Consider the following 23396-nt stretch of genomic DNA (forward strand, 5'->3'; position numbering starts at 1 on the left):
CATCGGTGTCCACCAAGTGTGAAAAGTAAAGGAAAGTGCATCCAGTGGGAGGAGTAAACACAAGAGTGTCACCGGCAAGTGTTCAGGTCTAACTCGCTGAGCATGATGACTTGAATTATCATGAAACATGGGACAACAAACAAGAACTCTCATGGTAGGTCACTTGGCACTCATTCTACTTTCATTTTATTTGCCATAAGGGCATGTTTTGATGCTTTTCCCCCCCTGCTGATAGCTATCATAAATGTGTTTCGGTATTTAAATTACATTTGGGAGTTTGATTAAACATCATCCTTTCAAGAAAATAGCCCAATCTTGTAGCTCTCGTGTTTTTCAATAAAACTATAATTTTATGGGATTATGAACCTCACAGGTACTGTGACATGGTCAAGCATTGCAGCATTTCCTGTTGAGATTTGAAAAGCTGTTAATGATTAGACTCAACCCGAATCTTCAGTGACATTCAACAAGTTAGGGATATTCAGCCTTCGGGTATAATTTTTAGGATGAACCTAAAATGTATGACAGTCTTTACAGATGGACTTCATTTGACTTCTGGATACTCATGTTCAACCTTTCACTGCTTCTGTGGCTCGAGCACAACTTTCTGTTTCCTTACATTGAGCTGAATGGCACAACATGTTTGATCCGTGAATCACCCATGACATTTCCTGGTTCAATCCTAATCTATATTCAAGGTGCCCTCTTCAGCCTGAGGCCCACCTTTTCGAATCACAATTTATCAACGGCACAAGAAGTTTTCAGAAGGAAGTACTAAATGAACTTCGAGTGTCATTATGTTGTGAGAGAGAGAGAGAGAGAGAGAGAGAGAGAGAGAGAGAGAGAGAGAGAGAGATCAAGACTGAAAGAGTCACCGAAAGTATGCGTTGTGATGTTTCTTTTTTTTTTTTTTTTTTTTTGCAGTGTGCCACACTGTGACCTGACATACTGCCCCGTCAAGACGCACTCGAGTTACAATGTGATGGATCCTGCTGGACCGCAAGCAGGACCACCCCCAATACCGGCACGGAGACTGCTTCACAGACAAAACGCAAAGAGTGACCACTCCGCATCTGTGACAGAAACTGAAATTAAGCCTCATGTTTACGAGGAGATTGATAATAATGCCAACATTTATCAAATACCAAAAGTCCTTCCCCCACCCCTTCCGAAATCTCTACCCGGATCCCGGACTCAAGACCGAGGACATCCCCAAGGAGTTCAGCAAAGTGCTCAGCAAAGCGGATATGTCGCTCCCCGACCCTGTCGTCCAGCCCCTCCTGTCCCAAGTGCAAAACCTCCAAGTGGACAGGACCACATTTCCCCACCTGTACCCTCCAGGAAGCCCGCTGCCCTTCGCCACAACAGAGCCAGGTCCTCCTGTGATTTGACTGTCCCTGTCCACAAATTGGTCCGGTCCAACACACAAATAGATGAGCTGGTGAGTAACCAATATCGTATTTCTGCCTTAAATTTGAGAAAGTAGTGGCCAAAATGATTGCCTTTCCCATTAGGATAAATGGCTCATCAAACTGAGCGACGCTCCAGAAGGCAGCACAACAGTGATGGCTGCATTCTGTCAATCCACATCCAGGTAAAATGCCTGCAATATAAGACTTAAAATACCGGTACTGCATTAAAAAAAAGACTTGCACAAACTTTGTTGTTTTCTTGCAAAGTCATTCTTTCTGGATGAATATAATTAGATTATAAAATGTCCACATTTGGTCGATGATCTGACAAAGTTTTTGATTCAGGAACTTTACATTTTGAGTCAATCTGGTAACAATGGAACAAAATCAGAATGGCATAGATTAGGAAATGCATCGATTGTTTTATTTTGTCCACTTAAAGTCCACTGAATATGCTGGACCCACGCCTGTGCCTGTTATCTATTGAGCATTTTCACCCCTGTTGTGTTTATTATTTTGCTTTGTGTTACCATTATATGAAGTGATTTGTTACAGCTGCAACTGTTGTGAAAGCGCTATATAAATTAGGATGTATTGTAATGTATTGTAGTGTATGTTAAAATATGGATGCTACTTATGCATAAGTACAAATTTAATTCAGGAATCCATTCAAAGCCATTCAAAACTTTCTCACCATGACAGGCACAATGAGGCGCTCTAAAAAAGGCATGTCCGTAGACACATTTTTAAAGGGTGTTGCCTTAGCAAATCTAGCTAACTGCACATCACAATGCACTGGAAAACCATACAAAGGTGCTGTTATAGATTTAAAGGGCTCATTTCGAGAAGGTAACTTAAAATGTGTCAGGTATTTCGAAACAGATCTCTGAATTCACTTTACACGGTCTGTAGGGTCTTTTGGTGGAGGTCTATTTAGGTGTGGAATGTATCATTGGCGAGGTAGGGAGTTTAACTCATTCACTGCCAGACATGTGCAAAAAAATGTGTAATGTGTCCACTCCAAGTCCAGGGTTTTTGTCATTGTGACTCAAATTCCAGGAACCACAGAATGTTGAGTTTTAGGACTGCATAAACATTCAATGCAGCATAAAAAACCTTAAACACTCTTCTTTCATCAGAAAAATAGAGTTAATTCCTATATTATATGGGTCTGGAGTTGTATGAGCTTGAAATGAGGGCGGATGTCCAAAATACAATTCATTACATTCATATTGGTTTATATCGCGCTATAACAACAGCTGAAACTGGGACAAACCACTAACATTGAAAAAAAGAGAAATGCTTCCCCCTTGTGGAAGGGAAAAACATTGACAGAGGCAATGGCCAGCACATTATCAGCACCCAAACAAGAAGAAACAAAACCCAAACAAATTTGGGAATGGCGCTATGTCATATTCTCAATTCGCGAATACATTCGTGAATGTCAGTGAATAAATTAATGGTTGGCCTTTTTTAACCTGATCGAACCTCTGCAGTAATTTTCCCAAGAAAAAACTGAGTAAGATGAACAGAATGTCTTTGTCATGCATGTCTGGGTTTCGATTTGATAGGCTGCTGTCGCGCTACAAGCACACGCAAGTCGCTCACAACGCAGGTGTGGTGCATGCTCGTGTGTCACGCCTCCATCCAGCGCTGCTGCAGGAGGTCGAGCTGATTGTCAATGTGGCAATCGAAAATCAAAGTCACCAGCTTCCAATCCCAACCACAGGTACAGTATTAGCTATCAGACAAGAACCTACACACACACACACACACACACACACACGCATTGACAAAAGGGCCATCCACTTTATTTAAAAGGCAAAAATTTGTCCTTTTGTTGAGTTGAATTTGTATCATTTGTCTAGTGAACAGGACAGTCCAAAGTTTCATCAGTGAGGTATTCCATCTGTTCGAGTTTGCTCGCAAATCCACCGGCCATTATGTTCTCAAGTTATGCAACTCAGAGGAGTATCTCCACAAGTAAGTCATTTCATTGAGCAAACTTCTTAATTCCTCCATTTGATATTGACACATTGTGGCATCGCACTGTCCACAGCGACGAGTTGCTGGGTGTGCACGAGGTCGTTCAAAAGCACTGCAAGTTCAACATGGACCTTCCCCTTCGACTGCTCCACTCCAGCAGCCTAAGACGCAGCCTGGCCAGGGATGTGAGTCACCACCTTACTGTCTCAAAGGTTAATCGTTGACCAACAATGAGGCCTGCCCTGCAAACTGATTATCAAGGTTGTTATGGCTGTGTAAACACTAGCTGTTTTTTCCCCCTTCAACTTTGTTCTGTATACAAATCACATACTGGCTGCTGGCAGTTGCGAGACAGATGGAGGAAAATAAAAAAGTCAGGTTTATTCCATGGTTATGTGTTGGGCTGATTATTTTACCAAAAGTTGTAATGGGATTATTTTTCAAAATTGTTCCACCCTATTGATTTCAGTTTGAGTCTGTATAATTTTTTTCCGGATATATAATAAAAAAAGAGAAAAATAGGTTGTGTGTCAGAACAGGATGAACTAGAACAGATATCATATACTGAAAAATGAATGGGCATCAATTCATAATATAACTCGTTTTCTTTTTTTTTTTTTTCTTGAGGAAGGGGACGACAAACCTTCTGGTCAAGTCTACGAGCTGGTGAGACCTGTCTGCGTCTTCAACGCTTGCAAGTAAGATACCGAGCAGTTATTCCCTTCACAGAGCTTTTTCTCATACTTCTCTCACAATGACATCTCACCAGATTACAAGATGTGTGTGTTTGTCAGAAATATTGAGTAAAGAAACCGAACCGCTTCATCCTCATTAGGGTCGCTTTATCCTCATTAGGGTATGCTGGAGCCTATCCCAGCTGTTTTAGGGCACAGGGCGGGGGACACCCTGAATTGGTTGACAGCCAATCGCAGTGTTCAACCTCTCCACTTTGTATTTCTCAGATTGAGTCTGCAGAATGTCCTTATAAACTACAGCAGGGAGGAGGCCATGCTGATGAGAGCCAAAGTGAGTTGAGACAAGCACACATTTCACGTGTAAAAATAAATGTGAATGAAGCGTCTCATAATGTCCTGCTGCGTGCAGTCGCGGATGAACGTCAACATAATGGTGGCCCATATTCGGACCATTACGAACCTTCTGTGCGGCCTCTCCGGGGAGGAGCTGGAGGACGCCATTGGTCGGCTCAACAGAGTCAACCCCATGCCTCTAGTACGTTCATATCATGCAGACTCATTTATTATTATTTTTTTTTTTTATCACAATCCTGCTGGATGCTTGTATTGTCCCACATCATGTCAATCATTTTCCATTACCCTGATGCATAAATTATGTTTGTGCTCGCCTCTTGTTGCAGAGCCATGAAGAAATCTCAGAATGCGAGAGTGGTGAGTACTGTAGATGACTTTGTTTCCGACTCCACTCTTCCCGTGTGATGTTTGCATGTTCTTCCCGCGCCTATGTGGATTTATACGGGTACTCTGTTTTCTTCCCAAACTCCTGATATAATGAACGATTGTTTGTTTTTGTGTCCACTCGCAATCAGTTCAGGGTGTCGCCTAAAACAGCCCAAAAAACAGCTGGATAGGCTTCAGCACGCCCATGATTCTTGTGAGGAGAAGCGCTATGGGTTTGGTGATGCCCTCAAAATTGTCAAAATGAAAGCTTGATATTTGTATGTCACTACATCGATAGATTAATTATGAGGATAATAGATTGCAAAGATTTGTTTGTAACAACCCTAAAACATTGTCTATGCGCTCCACGCTCTCCACCTTACTGAATGAGATATGTTCCGAGCGGTCGTTCGTAAGGTGAATTTGTTTGTTAATATCTTCAGTACTATATTTTGTATGGAATGTATGTTTAAGTCAAACCCTGAACGGGGAAGTATAAAACACAGACGTTGTAACAGTCATAAAATAAATTCACACCTACTGTAGTATGATGACATATATCCTTGGGTCTTCAGTAAGTCTGAAGCTACTGGCACGTTATTACTGAATTACGTGCTAGCAGCCATTACTTTTTGTTATGCATCGTATCTTCCTGGAGAGTTAACTGAGAAGAGGGATTTTCTCCCCGCCCACATTCTCTACACAGCCAATCATAGGTGAGCTCGGCGAATCAGGGCCTGAACTTGTTTGCAACACTTTAGCATGGTGTCCGGGATGTAAACATCCAGCCCTTGAAACCTCTAATGTGTCTGTGAGTGCGTGTGAAGCACAGTACGCAGCCAATCGCAAGCGAGCTCGGCCAGAAAACGTTGCACAATACAAAATAATATTTACAGCATCTCTGTCCGAACATTTTTCGACATACTGTACCTGCAAAAATTTTCGTATGTACCGTTATTTGTAATTTGAATGTTCGTAAATTGGGGAGCGTCTGTAATTGCATGCAATATGTAACAAACATATGTGGTATACTGCATTCCTTGACGAAACCTTTCATCATTCAAAACTAGTCACATTTTTTGTAAATATCTCCCGTGTTAAACTAATAAAGGCTCATCTAATCTAATCGAATCTTGTCAATTTTTTGCCTCACGTCCATTGTAAATTCATATCAAGATGATGTCTGCCACTGACAATCATTGTGTATGTTGCAGCCATGCGGGTGCTGCGCGAGTCACTGCTGAAAGTCATGCAGAGCTTCTTTGCAAACTTCCTAACCAACTTCAAAACTATGGACATCGCCAGCAAACCTCAGATTCGTGATGTGGAGGATAACGGAGAACTTTTACAGTTCAACGTGGCCACGCTCTATAAACTGCAACCCAGCTGGCTGACAACGTATGACATTAGCTGTGCAATGAGCACACACCACACTAAAAACGTCATCCTTGTTTATTGTTTTTTTTAACAATGTTTCTTAGATTCCACTGCTTTTCCATTTCCTGTAAGCTGACGTATGGGCAAACTCAGATTTGTCCGGCCGTGGTTTCTGAAAACATCAGCACTACTTTATCATTTGAGAAGAAAATACGTTGTAACCGCATGTGAGTATGAATGTGTGTGTGTTTCATTGAAATTAAGACATTTTAGGTATTGGGCAGTTTTAAGCGAGACTCTGACCACCCAACTGGAACTCTGACTTATATAACTGGCTCCAAATAAATGCAAACACAAATAGTCATGGTTCTGTATTTGGCTGTCAGGATGGCATTTCCTGTTCCAGTAAAGCAGTTACCCTATGAGAGCATGCTGACTTTCCAGCTGATGGCCTCAAAGCGAGGAAAGAGCCCTGAGCTGCTGGCATGGGCTGTTCTTCCTCTTTACAGCAACAGGTACTGGGGCATTTTCAATAGATCATACAGATACTATGTCACATTTTTTCTTTAATGAACAGTTCACACCATTTTCCATAACGGATGTTGACTAAACTGTGTATGTAGAATCCTTGCCAGAGGGACCATCCTGCTCAGTGTGTCCATGTTGTCCATGCTGTCTTCTCCGCCCTCCCCGGCACTGTTTGATAGCCACCGGCAAACAGTTGGGGTCATTCTGCAGGTGGGGAGTCTCCCAAAAAAACTTTAGTCCCCAGTGGTAGCAAAAACAAACACAATCAACAGCATCACTCATCATCTTTTCCATACAGGTTGAGTTTCCAAATGAGGTCACCTGGACGTATCGAAGGCCTGTCGCACTGCCCGGGTCCTTCATATTTTCATCACCTTGTGATGATCTAGAAAAGAAAATGTCACAAGTATCCAAGAAACTCTGCCTTCGCTTGTGAGTCGGGAGAAAAAAAGCAGTTTCCGCCTGAGAAGCATATTTCAAATACATTTCAGATACATTGAGAATGAATGATTTTACATTGTCTATCCAACTTGGGGGAATGTGGTGGGGCACCCATGAGTCAAGACAATCCTTTCTTGATCCAGTCTTTCGGAAAACGAGAAAAGCTTCCTGTGGAGTAAACGTCACAGCGGTGACAATGCAAGTACCTTCCTCCATCTGTTGTTGGGTGGCACCCCCAGGTGGCAGTCTGAGGACCTGACAGAGATCTACACAGTTGTGGACCGCTGGGCCATCCACCTTCCTGAAGAAGCCCTCTTCCTGCTCACAGATTAGTAGGCAGCAAATCTCATCCCTGTCATTTTCCCCACAATGCTAGTTTACTTAATTGAACACGAAGACATGTGTTTTTCCTTTGTCCAGTTTTCCAGACCAGACAGTGCGTGAGACCGCTGTGCAGTATTTTGTACAAATACCCGATGATGAGCTGGAGCTGTTTTTGCCGCAGTTGGTTCAGGTTAGCACCGTAAAAGACACATCACTTCACCGTTATTTAGATTATCATCATCATCTTGTTATTGTGCAGGCTCTGAAGAGCGAGTGGGAGCTCGACGGACCTCTCGTCATGTTGTTGTTGGAGAGATCAATAAAAAACATTCGGATTGCCCATCAACTCTTCTGGTGAGTCAGCAAACTCAACCATGAATTGCAGCGTTATTAACCCTTCAAAGTTGACCAGACTAAATCTTGTCAACACAATAGTAATTATAAACACACAATAAACAGTAGTGAAATTACTGTAGGTCATGTAAAACTGTAGCTGGGCAGCAGCAAGCGGGGCAATGGGAGGCATCAGGGATAGTAATAGGATAAGAAGTAGAAGTATAATCTTAAAAATGTAGGAACTTATTCACAGCCAGACATACAAAAACGTGTCCACTCCAGTGCCAGGGTTTTTGTCATTTTCACTCAAATTCCAAGACCCACAGAATATTGAGTGTTAGGACTACATAAACATTCAATACAGCGTTGAGGGCAGCTGTACAAATGACAAATGCTCCCCCTCCTGCAAGGAAAAAACATTGCAAGAGTTCCAACTAGAGCTTTATCGGCACCCCCTGCAAGAAAAAACAAAACTCAAACCAATTCGGGAATGACGCTCCACATCATATTTTCAATTCAATACATTTGGGAATGGCAGTGAATGAGTTAATATATACGAGGGCCCTCATTTGAATTAAAACCGGGACATTCTGAGTGTAGTACCCCAGGGTCCATTGTGTTTGACATTGCGGAAACAGAAGTTGAATACCTGATTTCCATAGATCACAGGGGTCAAAGTTAAGGTCCTGGGGCCGAATCTGGCCCGCCACATCATTTTATTGGGCCCTCAAAAGCAAATTAAGCATGTCAAGTGCCACGGTGCTTGCTAACGTAGAAACCAAAATTTTCAATTGTCCTATTTAAACCACAATAATAATCATTATTGTTTACTTCAAATTTGAAAACAAGTTATTCATTAATTTGTTGTGCATTATATATGTGATATGTGGAGGGGATTAAACAATTTAATGGCTTCCCCAAATTCGTAACGTCCTCCAAGAGGGAATCGTAACTACCATATGACACCCATGCCATAGAATAGATGATTTTCACAGGTAGGATCTCACCTTGCGGATGATATAGTCGGCGGAGCGTGTCAGGTGGGCCTCGCACCCTCAATCATGTGTCTTTGTGTGACATCAACATTGTTTAATAAACTCACACAAGTGTTACCAATGTATTTGAAAGGGAACTCAGTTTTACAGGCCATTGATAATTATATCGCCAGGTTGCTGGAGGATGCTTGCACAGAGCCACACTACCAGAGCTGGTACAGTAAAGTGCACGCGGCCCTGCGCTTCTGCTGCGGTCGAGCATTGCGGGAAGAGCTTGATCGAGAGACCCACTTGCTGTCAACACTCGTGCAGGTGGCAGAGAAGGTCCGGGCGTCGGAGAAGACGCGACGGAAGGTCTTTTAAAACTCATTTGCGGGCTCAGACTCAGCAGCAAGTCAAATATTCTTGAAGCATCTTGTTTTTCTTGCAGACTGTTCTTAACAAAGAAAAGAAGAAAATCGAGAAATTCTTCAGTGATGGGGGAAGATGCCATCTCCCTCTAGATGTTGCAGTCCACATCAAGGGTGTGGACCTAGAGGTAAATGCTCTACCTCACGGGTGTCAAGGTCCTGGGGCCAAATCTGGCCCGCCATCTCATTTTATTCCGACTGCGAAAGCAAATGAAGCATTTCAAGTGCCAGAATACTTGCTAAAGTCCAAACCAAAATTTCAAATTGTCCAATGTAAATCAAAATAAAAGTCATTATTCTTGACTTCAGATTTGAAAACTTGCTAAAAGTAATGACTAGTTACTAGTCATTAATTTGTTGTGCGTTCTGTCTGTAATATGTGGAGTAGATTAAACTAATGGTTTACCCAAATTCATAACGGCCCTGCAGAGGAAACCATTACTACAATGTGGCCCTCGGTAAAAAATTAGTTTGACACCCCTGCTCTATGTCATCATCAAAATCCAAATGACCAATCTCTGAACGAGTGTTTACAATGTAAAATTTTATTTCCAGGCGTGTAAGTTTTACAACTCCAATACCTCTCCTCTTGGGGTGTCCTTCATTTGCACTGACCCACTGGCGAAGAACATCACTGTGATCTGCAAGGTTGGTCATAAAGTAGCAATTTATTCATACTTGTTGGATATGTAGTTGTGACCTATCCAGGAGAAGTATGAGCTGAAGCATTCCCCCACCCATCACTCATTTGGACATGTTCTCTTCAGACCGGAGACAGCCTTCGCCAAGACATGCTAGTACTGCAGATGGTTCGTATGATGGATAGGGTGTGGCTTCAAGAAGGATTGGACTTGCGAATGGTCACCTACAGATGTCTCTCTACTGCCACAACTCAAGGTGAGTTCATCAAATCAACACATTTTTTTCAGATAAGACTGCACCTTAGTCGTTTTTAAATGCTGTGTCTCGACAAGCATTAAAATATCATGCTGAGTCAGTGTCAGAGAAGTTTGCTCAGAACAAAGGCTCGAACACAGGACGATTGTCTTTTACTGCCAGATTGGGGTGCAGTTTTCATTAAGCCATTTTGTGTGCACTTCTTGACTGACACCTGACCTCTGCAGCCCCTGTCAAGCCTTTTAATGAGAGTACATGCAAATTCACATGATACATTAGTAAAACTCTCCCTTTTTTATTTGAATACCACACCCCTATGGACACGCCTCCAAGTTCTTCCCTGGTACAAGCACCAACATCCATAAACCTACAGAACATAGACATTTTAATGAGTGGCCTTTCAATGAACTGATAGTTTTGTAACCGGGCTAATGATATCTTCTTGTGCAGGAGTGTACCGAAATCTCCCTTGCGCCCTGGGATAGATAGATCTCTGACTCAAGGATGACAGTTTAACAGGCATTGTCTGTTCGCCTCAAATTGACCCCAGATTCTCTGTGTTCCATTGGCCTTGTTGTCACATGTGTTCGGCCAACCAAGCATTCCACAAAATGAAACTTTTGAACATGATGACTTCTATTCTGTGTATTCTGTATCAGTCAGTGTAATTTTATTTTAGCATACATGGGTAAAAAAGTCCCTTTCAGATTAGCATTGCATCTGTGCCACTCGTGTGTCATAATTTGTTCATATATGCCATCTGACAGGCCTCATAGAAGTGGTTCCTGAGGCGGTGACTCTTGGAAAGATTCAGCAAGAGTGGGGTCTCGGTGGCACCCTTCGACAAGACACCCTGGAGAAGTGGTTCCACATGTGGAACAAAACCAAGGATGACTACGAAAAGGTTAGCAGGTGTCCCAAATTACTGATGAAAGTCGTCCTCCAGGACTAATTGTTAAACCTCGCTCTGGATTGTTTTTTATGTATTTATTTTTTCTTTTTGTTACCACTTCTTTTCAGGCTGTGATGAACTTCATTCATTCATGTGCAGGTTGGTGCGTGGCCACCTTCATCCTGGGGATCTGCGACCGCCACAACGACAACATCATGTTGAAGCACAGCGGGCACATGTTCCACATCGACTTTGGCAAGATCATGGGCAATGCGCAGATGTTTGCAACGGTTAAAAGGTAATTCAATGTTTCAAACAGTCACTTGGGAGGAAAAAAACAAATGCTGGAATAACTGTTCCTATCCTTTTTTATTTAACAACGCAGGGACCGATCACCATTTATCTTTTCGTCAGAGATGCAGCATTTCATCACAGGCGGTGGGCAGAAACCTCAGCGCTTGCATCGCTTTGTGGAACTTTGCTGTGAAGCTTACAACATCATCAGACACCGATCTGGCCTCATACTCAGCCTGCTGGAGCTCGTAAGGCCAAACATTTGGTCTTCATGACTGTATTATACTCACCCTCCGTGGTCAAGTTACACACAACAGGAAAAGATAATACCCAAACTATAGACTTTTAAAAATTTGATTTAATTATTACTTACATGTTTTTGGCAGATGTAATGAACCACATTTGAATCACATTGTTGATTTTTTTTTTTGGTATGTGTTTGCATTCTCCCCAGATGACCAATGCAGGAATGCCCGAACTGAAGGACTCTCAGGATCTGCAGTACGTCCAGAGAAATCTCAGACCGCACGACACTGACCTGGAAGCCACATCATACTTTACAAAGTAATTTAAAATACACACATCTCTTATTTATTAAGTGATCACTGTGTGGCATTGTGTCTTCTGTTCAGAAAGATCAAGGAGAGTATGGGTTCCGTAGCGGTTAAGCTCAACTTCCTGACACACAGCATAGCCCAAGGGAAGAAAGCAGCGGCGTCTATCCGTGATGGCGCTCCTGCTCCAATCACCAACATTCAAGATGCCGTCATCCAGGACTTTAACATCAAGGACAAAGTTGCAGTGAGATCAAATGTTTATTATTATTATTATTATTATTATTATTATTATTATTTTATTATTATCCATCCATTTTCCAGACTGCTTAATCCTCATTATGGTCGCGGGGGGTGCTGGAGCCTATCCCAGCTGTCTTTGGGCACATGGCGGGGGACCCTGAATTGGTTGCCGGCCAATCGCAGGGCACACATAGACAAACAACCATTCACTCTTACACCTAGGGACATTTTTTGAATGTTCAATCAGCCTGACATGAATGCTTTGGGAATGTGGGAGGAAACCGGAGGACCTGGAGAAAACCCACGCTGGCCCGGGAAGAACATGCAAACACCACACACGGAGGCTGGACCGGGTCTTGAACTCATGACCTCTGCACTGTGAAGCCGGCATTCTAACCACACAATTATTATTACTATAATAATAATAATAATAATAATAATAACAATAATAATATAATAATAATAATAATAATAATAATAATAATAATAATAATAATAATAATAATAATAATAATAATGTTCTATTATAATATATAAATTATATAATAATAATTGTTATTATTATTAAAGTGAAATGTAAATTTCTCCACTGTGAGACTAATAAAGGCAAATACAATGCCTCGTGTCAGTGTTGAGAAAGTATCCAAAAGCCAAACAGCATAGCTGTTTTTTTTTTTTTTTTTTTTTTTTTTTTTTTTTTTTTTTTTTGTTAGATCTACAGCCTGAGATTGACCATTGACGACGGCTATTGGTATACCGAAATGACATTTGAGAACTTTGAGCTGATCCACAAACAACTGCAGAAACATTTCATCGAATCTGCGATGCCTCAGTGAGTCCCACAGACAAGCATCCATCACACTCTCTCTTTGTCCGACCACGTTGTCCTCTTTTCATTTCCAGATTCCCGTCTTGGTATATGATGTCATTCAACCCCAACAGGAAAATGTCTCTGCTGAATAAATACTTCAAACAGCTTTTTGAGGGACCATGCAAGGGAGTATGTTTGCTTGAGAACGTCCAATTGTTTGATGTCTTTTTTTTGGTAGAAATTATATGTCTATATCTGCTCTTCAGAATGAATTTGTGTGCAGCTTGTTCTTGGATGGGCCCAAAATGGTGAAAGAATATGTGGTAAAAGGTCAATATCCACTCATCAGCCACATCATTCGGTACACCAACACAATTAAGCCTGAATGTAAGGACTTTGTCAGCAGTCGGAACAATGTTGCCTGTAAATTCTAGCTTGCATCATAATGGGGTGTTTTTTATGTTTGTCACCTTACAAAATAGCAGAATCAAACTTGTACAACATTGTCTTCAGAATCTGAAATGCAGCTCTAGAAGTGGCTTTCGCCCAGTCGTGCACCTCATTCAGTGTTGAGTAAGATGAACTGGGTGTCGTCAAATGACAATTTGTGATTTCCCCTTTCAGAAGCTTGTCCTCAAATACAGCTGTACATCTCTTACAAAGGCTGTAAGCTCTCCGTCTTGGTAAAACACCTCAAGAACATTGTGAGCTTGCCACGGCGAATGAAAAAGACAGCATGTTCCATTTTCTTTCAGATGAATTAAAAAAAAACGTTTTATTGTATTTTTCTTTGGACAGAAAATGCCCAATGGCACCAACCCCGATGCTTACGTGATCACATGTCTGAGACCGGATCCGCAGCGGAAGTCCAAAAAGAAGACGAAAGTGGTGCGGAATAATGACAGCCCCACATTCAATGAACTGGTATAATGATTTTATTTCTTATACATTAATTGTAACAATAATATTGTTACAAAGGGATATGTCCACTATCATGGTACATTAAATGAAATAATTACATCTAAAAACATTGTTGTAGGACGGCAGAAGAAAGTTGGATAAAATATACAGTGAAAGTTTTCCAAAATTTGAATTTGACATGCAGAGCTTGTACCAAAATATTTTGTGACGTTGCCAGCTGGAGTGGACTCATGTCCCCCTGCTTTATGGGATGGTGCTGGAGTTGAGCGTGAAAAGCAAGAAGGCGTTTGTCGCTGCTACCAACATCAAACTGGACGAGGAGCTGCTCAACAAGGAGACTTGGTTCACGTTGGGAAATTCGGCACTCTGATCGGACACTTTGCACCGCGGGCCTGTCGCCAACATGGGACCCAACAACAATGTCTTTTGTCTTAACTACAATGAAGTGATCGACTGCGGTCTAAGTTGCAACTGGGAAAGAAAACAAATGGAAATATGCGGTTGTGCATCTGAACTGCATTAACTGAAAGCACTGACTGTTTGTTGTTTTAAATGCCAATGAAATGTTTTAATCGTGAACATAAACATTAACTAGTATGCCTTTCTCTCTATCAAATAATACTGGTTCACAAAAATATTTGGATGCATTTGTCAGAAAAAAATGGCACACAATATGCCATTAACACATTTTTGAATGCCCTTTTTTCAGATAATGCTATTGCCTGATTAAATGAAACTCCTCAACTCACAAGATGGAACCAAAGAAATAATCCTATTTTGTATCAAGAGGGGTGGAAGGTATGCAAAAAAAATCCCAAAACATTCGTTGTCTTTTGGTTTGAAATTTAGTCATTAGGGGACAGCAAGAGAAAAAAATGCCTTTTTTTACGCCAGTGATTCACAAAAATCTCTCGTGGTACGCAAAAATAATCAGTACCGTATTTTCCGGTGTATAAGGTGCACCCAAAAGCCTTAATTTTCTTCAAAAGATGAACCTGCGCCTTATATTCTGGCACACCTTATATTTGAAGTAATATTGAGCCACACCAGGTCTGGAAACTACTGTCAGCAGCCACCGACTCCTTTTCCCCCTGTAGAAGCAGTAAACCCAGCCTCTAATGTAGCACCTTAAAATGCCTTATACTTGGAAAACCTTTATTTATTTATACATTGTATTTGAAAAACCTTTTTGCGTGCCTTATATATGGAAAAGGTTTGAAAATACACCATACATTTGGGGTGCGATTTATAGTCCGGGGCGCCAAATACACTGGAAAATTGTCACATCTCGTTGCCATCCGGGGCGCGCCCCGCCCCTCCTGTCACCTCCTCCGCCAATCTTGGGAGACGGCCCCTCCAATCATCATTCACCTGGGTTCCCACAGCTGATTGTCATTCACTGATTGTGCCTTCTGCCTATATCTGTCTGGCGCTCACTACCGTCTCCGTCGGAGTATTTTTGGACATTGCCGTTTCCACTTCCGTGTTGCCAGGTCTGCTGTCATTTAGTTATCTTCCTCCACTCTTCCCTGTTTGTTATTTTTTCATGCGTGCCTCAGTAAAGACTTTTGTATCCGAGTATCTGTCTCGCCGTGTATTTTGGATCCACACTCCCTGCTGTCCTTTCGTCACTCGAGCCCAGCCCTCGAGCCTCAAGTGACGTGACAAAAATATGGTAACTTGGTACAGTTCAGTTGGGTTTAAGTTTAGCATTTGATATTTAGAAGTGTTTGTTTTTAAACCTTTGTTTCAGCAAATTTTTTATTGACACTTTTGTGCTCACTGAATTTTTTTTACATCAAAGTGAACACTTTTTTTCTCAGTGGTACTTGGATTAAAATCTTTCAGCACCACTGGTTTAAACACAACCACATTTCATGACATTTACAATCCATAATGTCCAAGAACTTGAAGTCTGTCCGAAAATGGCATAAGAGTGTGTTGGAATGTCGTTGATTGTCGTTTGTAAATGAATTTACTGCGCTGACATCATCTTTCTCCGTGATGCAATTGTAAATTTGCAAACTCGGTTGTACAATCATATGGACAGCGGCATCAGGCCTGAGGGACTAAAGTTTGACACCTGTTCTGATCTATATATCTGTGTGTGAGAATAAGATGTTATTAAAAAAAACACCTCTGCCCATTATGAGCGGATAAGATTCCCTTCCCCACAATGCCAGACACCGGTCACGCAGGTCCTCATGTTATCTTAATGGCATCCTGCTGCTGACAGCCCTTCTCTTCCCACCTCCTTTGTTGGATTTGCCGATGAAGCCAGACTGAACTAGACTTTTCTTCACTGCATATACTTCAATAATATATACCTGTGTGGGTGCTATTTATACGATTCCCTTTTGGATTCTGCATGTTCGAGGGAAAGACTCATGAAAAAAAGTCTTTTTTTAGTGTAGAGGCCATGGACCTGACCTGACATCTTTTAGGAGGTCTCAGCCCAAGCAAAGCGTCGGATTTATTGCTCTGAGCAGGAAAACAACTTTGCTGGCATTAACTGAACTCACATCAAGTATTAATTTTGTCACAAGAAGCTACAATCTCACATGAGGGATTTTGCCCTTCATTTTGGTTTGCACAAGCTGCAAACAGATTTTTACATGTTGGCTTTTTGGAGTGTTCTGGGTTTGTTTTTTTCCCCTTGTGCAGCACTGGCAGGATTATAACACATCTATTTTCACACAATAAACTGATATTTCTATCTGAGGAAAAACAATTGCTTTGATGTATTTGCATCCCTTTGTTGCAGAAGCGACACAGTCGTCTCTGTTGGCGACGCGTGTTTTGCTATAGGTACGTGTGATCCGGTTTAGGAATACCAGACAAAAACGAAAAGAGTGGCTGGATCCAAGCTGCATCCATCTCGGGACCGAAGAGGTACCCAGCGATAGCCTGGAGGTATACAAAAACAAACAATATGAGTGTGGGAAGGAACAATTTTTAAATACAGTAGATAGAATGTAACAAGTCATCTCGTCAAACCTTTCTTCAGGCTGCTGAAGGGCAGCGTGTACTGGCCCACAAAGTCACTCGACAGAAAGCCGGTCTGATCTCGGACACAAAAGCGGATGAGACACAGGTCGGGAATGCTGATGTGGAAGTTCATGTCGGTATCCCAGTAAGGATTCAAAGCTGCAATACATGACGTCATTAACTTCATCACTCAGCTTTACTGGAAAGTGCAAGTCCTTCCTTCCTTCCTTCCTTCCTTCCTTCCTTCCTTCCTTCCTTCCTTCCTTCCTTCCTTCCTTCCTTCCTTCCTTCATCCTCCATCCTTCCTCTTCCATCTAAAACTGTTGTTAATGCGCTATATAAACCAAAATGTATGCATTGCATTGTATTTTGGACAGCCGCCCTCATTTCAAGTTCATATAAACCCAGACCCATATGATTTACGAATTAATATTTTATTTCTGATGAAAGAAGAGAGTCTAAGGATTCTCATGCTGTATTGAATGTTTACGTAGTCATAAAACTCAGTATTTTGTGGGTCCTGGAATTCAATGATTAAAACCCTGGCACTTGAGTGGATACATTTTTGCATGTCTGGCAGTGAATGAATGAATACAGTGACGCTCCCAAAGGGAAGTCATTTTCATATTTTCGCATATATTTCCGCCAAGTTTAGCATAATTTTAAAATCTCCGCACATTAGAGGTGGGCTGCATTGAGATCCGCACGTCAGTCTAAAAGTTTGTTGACATTCTCAAAACATGCCACATTTTATTGATTGTTTGAATTCTGCTCAGGTAGAGCTCAATGTCAAAAATATTTGCACCATTTGAGATTGTAACTGTGAACCGTCCACAATTTTGACATTTCAAGCAGGACTGAAATTTAATCAAAACATTTGAAGAAGCACAGAGTGCATAAATGAGACGGAATGTTTCCATTAGACTCTTGCCGAGCTTGTCGTCAGTTGTGAAATAAACGTCAAGGGTGACAAAGCGATGAGTCATTCAAGTTGTGACTTAAGCCCCCCTGTCACACACACGCATGCACACGCTCGAGTGCACACAAGCACATTGGCGCTAAAGTACTCACAGTTGTTTTTGACTGTGTTTGTGGTTTTTTTGTTGCAGTCTGATCCAATCCCATGAATTTCAACTTTGACGAAAGGATCAAGAGCCTTGCCACTTCGAGGAATTGGTAGGTTAGACCCACAGATCACCTGTTGCAAGTAAGCATATGGATTGTACATAGTTGCAGCTGGGATTGAACTTCCAGTCATTAAAAAAAACAAAAAAAAAACATAGACACACCATCAAGTTGCTCATTTCATGCTAAAAACAGGCAAGGATACAAAAAAGGAGATACAGTACGTTTTCTATGTACATGAAAAATGTACAAGTTTGTATCACTCAATGTTTTTCAAGATTCCCACAGTGTTGAATCACAGTGAGATTTTCACTGAAATTATCAAATACAGTACATGGTGACAATGTGAACAAGGTGATGCTTCTCCATCCGAGAGAAGAATGCAGCGCATTGATGTTTCATCCATGCAGCCGAGGTTTATTCTTTGTGCTAGCTTTTCTATGAAAAAACGACATTGTATGAAAAATGACACTTTGTGTATGTGTGTGTCTTTATGAATGGAAAGTAACCCTTTCATGCACTTTGTAACCCTATATCATGATGAACTGTCCACTGCAGTGACCATTGCCCCTGACCAAGTTAATTGGAGCAAGGAGCTGATTGGAAATTTCACCTTCGACTTCAAAGCACCCAGATACTTAAAGTAAAGGAGTTTAAGTATCTGGGTGTCTTGTTCACGAGTGAGGGTGAAAGGCATCGAGAGGTCGACAGGCGGATCGGTGCGGCGTCTGCCGTGATGCGGACTTTGTACCGATCTGTCGTGGTGAAGAAGGAGCTGAGCCAAAAAGCAAAGCTCTCAATCTACCGGTCGATCTACGTCCCAACCCTCATCTATGGTCACGAGCTATGGGTTGTGTCCGAAAGAACGAGATCCCGAATGCAAGCGGCCGAAATGAGCTTTCTCCGTCGGGTGTCCGGGCTCTCCCTTAGAGATAAGGTGAGAAGCTCATCCGGGAGGGGCTCAAAGTCGAGCCGCTTCTCCTACACATCGAGAGGAGTCAGATGAGGTGGCTCGGGCATCTGATTAGGATGCCCCCGGGACGTCTCCCTCGTGCGGTGTTCCGGGCATGCCCCACTGGCAGGAGACCCCGGGGACGACCCAGAACACGCTGGAGAGACTATGTCTCCCAGCTGGCATGGGAACGCCTCGGGATCTGCCAGGACGAGCTGGAAGAAGTGGCTGGGGAGAGGGAAGTCTGGGCTTCCCTACTGAAGCTGCTGCCCCGCGACCCGACCCCGGATAAGCGGCAGAAGATGGATGGATGGATGGATGGATAGATGGACTTCAAAGCAGTTGCTAATGCACTGTATCATAATGAAGTGGTACATGGGAGTTGCCGAATCGGTCCTCACACTTAACTCATTCACTGCCATCCATAAATTTATTCGGGAATTGAAAATATGGCCTAGAGTGCCATTCCCGAATTAGTTACGGTTGTTTTTTCTTGCTTGGACGCCGATAAAGCTCCGACCAGGCCTTTTGCAATGTTTTCCCTTCCACGAGGGGAGAGCATTTCCCTTTATTCCATGTTAGCGCTTTGTTCCAGCTTCAGCTGTTGTGAAAGCGCTATATAAACCTATACGTATGTGTCGCATTGTATTTTGAACAGCCGCCCTCATTTCAAGCTCACATAACTCCAGACTCGTATAATTTAGCAATTAACTCTTTTTGATGAAAGAAGGAAGTGTAAGGTTTTTCATGCTGCATTTAATGTAGTCCTAAAACTCAATATTCTGTGGGTCCAGGAATTCGAGTGACAATGACAAAAACCCTGGCACTGGAATGGACACATTTTTGCACATTGTCTGGCAGTGAATGAATTAAACAGTAGTCGGATAAAGGAGAATTTGCATACCTTGCCCTTAGTTGCCAGATACAGCCAATTTCTATTTGAATCTCATTGCTCTCAGCCTAGTGCTCCACGCCCAAAAAGTGGCGCAACATGATTCTATCTGACAACCCCTTGAACATTTTAAACGCATTCACTGGCAGTGAATGAGATAAAAAGGAACATAAATTGGCTGTAGAACATTTCAATCACCCATCGAAAATGATGTGGTCAGATGAGACAAAGTGCTGACATTTGGTGTCGACTCAATGGGTGAATGGGTATCCGCTGCACTGGATAGTGGAATAAAAAGTCTAGTAAAGCGAAGGGCCGCAAATGTTTCACTGCTGGCTTGGGGGGTTCTAAATCACTGTCATATCGTGAGAATAGTGCATTTTAGTCCTAATACTCATTCCACTGTCACATTTTTCAGTGTGGCCATCTCGGAAGTCATTATTGCCCCTGGGTGCCAAGAGCTATTTTTTTTAATTGCTCAATAATCCAAATTAAAATCCACACAACACATGAGATTTTTGTAATCCATCCCAGCTGCATGTTGCCAAATGGTAATAATACCTTGAGCAGCAAGTGTGTTGGTGGAACGCCGCGTTGACTGCAGCTTGGATCAAAGCTCCGTTCACGCAACATGAGCACGGCGGGTTTAAGGACGTAGCCGCAGCCGCCGTTGTCTTGGAAACGGCCGTCATTAAGGTCCATGGGCAATCCCGGCGACTGGAAATTGAGTGCCACTGAAAAGTACAACGGGGCATTTATTAGTTGGATCGTTAAAAGAACACACAATGAACACGTAATGACATACGTCTTTGAGTTTCAAAACGTGACTAGCAACAAAACTGCATGTTGACATTTTATTTTGTTATGCTTAGAATATCTTGTTTTCTATCCTTTCACCCCCCCCCCCACCTCATCCCCTTTCAAATTGCTGCTGTGGACTGCAAATTTCCTCATTGTGGGACAAATAAAGGTTTTCTGATTCTGACTGATTAGGAAGCCATTCGAGAGACCCAACTTTGCGGTTCCATTGTCACTGTTTGCTTCATTCAAAACGTCCAGAGTATTTGCCAGAAAAACGTGATCTTTTTGGGAAACTTTCTAGCACGTCATAAATCTTATCGCCAGCGCTATGCATTCGTCTGCATCACTTGAGAGAATTTTCTCCTGATTTAACGGTGATTGATCCATTCCGGTCTGTCTGGCACTGCGGCGTCTTTCAGCATTGACAAAATCTCACCATCTGCACAGTCTGCAGGGCATCATCTCAGGCTCACTTTGTGGCAGTAGAAAACAATCAAGGCGGCAGACAGAACAACAAAAGTAAGTCAAACCGATTTAGTGGCTGGGACTTTTTCTTCAGAAACCAATCGAGCACGATCAGAATACTGAATGAACATTGACATCAACAAAAAAAGTAACAATGGTTTTGCAAGTCTTCTGTCCATGCTGTGGACTGGAAAGAAACGTTCTTTACACTGCTAATTAAGACAATTCCCTTATGACTTTGGACAATCTAAGCGAACATGATGTTTCCACCTTTTGATCCACACATAAGAGCTTCAAATAGCCACTATTATTTCTTTGCCATTTAACTCATTCACTGCCAGACGATGTGCAAAAACGTGTCCACTCCAATGCCAGGGTTTTTGTCATTTTCACTCAAATTGCAGGACGCACAAAATATTGAGTTTAAGGACTACATAAACATTCAATACAGCGTTAGAAACCTTAGCCTCTCGCCTTTTATCAAAAAAAAAGTTAATTCCGAAGTTATATGGGTCTGAAGTTATCTGAGCTTGAAATGGTAGTGGCTGTAGAACATTGGACATTGGATTGGAACATTGGATTTGCCTTTATTAGTTTCGCAGTGGAGAAATTTAGATTTCACAGCAGCAAAGTTATGAAAGGAATGAAAGTAGAAAAACAAAAGACAGGAGCTGCTGGAAAGGCAGCCACTCTCGCAAATACAATACATACATTTTGGTTCATATAACGCTTTAACAACAGCTAAAGCTGTAACAAAGCACTAACATGGACAAAATGCAAATGCTGCCCCCTCGTGCAAGTGACAAAACATTGCCAGAGGTCTGGCCAGCGCTTTATTGGCACCCCCCCACAAGAAAAACAAACACCCAAACAAATTCGGGAATGGCGCTCCATGTCACACTTTTCAATTCCCGAATAAATTCAGAAATGGCAGCAAATGTGTGTGTATATGGAATTTGCCTTTCATATATATTCCATGTGCGGATGACTTTATTACGGATACATAGATGCATGTTGGCACTGTCAATTAAAACAATATGAAAACGGCATATCGATGGAACAAAACTCATGGCAATTCCCAATGACCCTAAGAATGGCCATATATTCTTTATCCGCTGCACAACAAAACCCTGTAAAAAACTCGTTGTACTAAATTCATCCTGTCTACTTGATAACTAATGTTAAGCAAATTCCTTACTTACAGACAGTGTATTGTAGGTGTTCAAATACCTGACATGTTTCGGCGACTACTTCCGCCTTCGTCGTTTGGACGAAGGCGGAACATGTCAGGTATTTGAACACCTACAATGCACTGTCTGTAAGTAAGGAATCTGCTTAACATTACCTGTAAAAAACTAATAGATGGGCTCACTAAGGGCGGCCCGGGGTCAACTGATTTCCACTTCGGGCTCACAATGCCGACATGCAAGGTTCGATTTCAGCTCAGGCCTATTACGTAGGGACTGGTTTCCTCACAGATTCCAACAAAAATGTAGGTTAATGAAACACTACATTATCATTTAATGCAAATGTGAGAGTGGGTGGTTGTTTGTCTATGCGTTCCCGTTGCTGGCTGGCAACCAGTTGCCGTCTTTCCAGTCTGATTGGAGACTATTTATGTTTCATAAAATACAAGATGATGGACAGAATTTTTGGATTTGTTTTGGAATAAATGAGTCATATCTCAAGGCACCGTACGTTGCGTTTCTCAGCCACCCACAATATGTGATTTCTTGTCTTTTTGCGTTCAGTCGGATTGTCTCTTACCGAGCTGCGAGCCGACATTCCAGAACTCTTGAGGGTTGTAATTGGACGAGGACGTCCTGGAGCCTGCTGGATAAATCCTGCTAAGGAATCTCTGGTTGTGCCGAACAAAGTCTTTACCTGAAGACAAAACACACACATCGTTCGATATAAGGTGACACAACATGTATCCTACTAAAATGCAGACAGTGTCCAGCATGCAAATATCCTCCGAATATATATATTCCCACAATTGGTACCAATACCAGGTTATTGGTATCATGCAAATACCAGCCTTTTTCATGTATTGATTGTGGGGGCAAAAAAAAATGTCCACCTGAGCACTAGTAGGCGGTATAGTGTAGACACATCAGTTAATCACCAAAAAGGCTTTTGTCACTCTTTTTTGAAATAATAATAATAACACTAATACTACTACTACTACTAATAATAATAATAATAATAACAACAATAATAATAATAATAATAATAATAATAATAACACATTTATTTATAAGTGCCTTAAAAACTCACAAAATCACTTTCCAGTCACAGGATAAGAACAATAAAACCACAGATAAAATTATAAATAAT

At 41.9% G+C, this 23396-nt stretch overlaps 2 protein-coding genes across 5 annotated transcripts in view; one reads left to right on the forward strand and one right to left on the reverse strand.

The window, feature by feature from the left end:
• On the forward strand, positions 1–15414 carry pik3c2g (phosphatidylinositol-4-phosphate 3-kinase catalytic subunit type 2 gamma). Of its 4 annotated transcripts, XM_088996565.1 has the most exons (33): positions 1–154; positions 925–1441; positions 1515–1594; positions 2984–3141; positions 3281–3395; positions 3472–3583; positions 4026–4096; positions 4361–4424; positions 4503–4628; positions 4774–4804; positions 6028–6211; positions 6295–6417; positions 6577–6705; positions 6814–6928; positions 7017–7150; positions 7303–7491; positions 7580–7673; positions 7743–7837; positions 8988–9168; positions 9245–9352; positions 9780–9872; positions 9992–10121; positions 10889–11025; positions 11142–11311; positions 11399–11555; positions 11762–11871; positions 11940–12108; positions 12818–12936; positions 13008–13104; positions 13182–13245; positions 13540–13619; positions 13714–13839; positions 14054–15414. In XM_088996565.1, the coding sequence occupies exons 2-33, from the start codon at positions 983–985 to the stop codon at positions 14204–14206; spliced, it is 4173 nt and encodes a 1390-aa protein (XP_088852691.1). In that variant the 5' UTR covers positions 1–154; positions 925–982; the 3' UTR covers positions 14207–15414. The 4 variants fall into 4 exon arrangements, 3 of the variants coding, with proteins under 3 accessions (XP_088852691.1, XP_088852693.1, XP_088852694.1); XR_016114999.1 differs by lacking the exon at positions 14054–15414 and having other exon boundaries at positions 13182–13302; positions 13714–13741; XM_088996567.1 differs by lacking the exons at positions 13182–13245; positions 14054–15414.
• Positions 15415–15544: 130 nt separating this feature from the next.
• Positions 15545–23396, reverse strand: part of LOC148897963 (1-phosphatidylinositol 4,5-bisphosphate phosphodiesterase zeta-1-like) — a 13056-nt gene continuing 5204 nt past the window's right edge. The window contains exons 5-9 of the mRNA XM_088996569.1: positions 22827–22943; positions 20355–20527; positions 17896–18022; positions 16834–16983; positions 15545–16743 (exon numbers count right to left, since the gene is read on the reverse strand). Of these exons, the coding sequence (XP_088852695.1) occupies positions 16661–16743; positions 16834–16983; positions 17896–18022; positions 20355–20527; positions 22827–22943 (650 nt within the window). The 3' untranslated portion in view covers positions 15545–16660. The remainder of the gene's footprint in view (positions 16744–16833; positions 16984–17895; positions 18023–20354; positions 20528–22826; positions 22944–23396) is intronic.

The sequence above is a fragment of the Hippocampus bargibanti genome, linkage group LG05, assembly GCF_051943395.1.
Source record: "Hippocampus bargibanti isolate YZ-2025 linkage group LG05, ASM5194339v1, whole genome shotgun sequence".
In the NCBI taxonomy this organism is placed as follows: Eukaryota; Metazoa; Chordata; class Actinopteri; order Syngnathiformes; family Syngnathidae; genus Hippocampus; species Hippocampus bargibanti.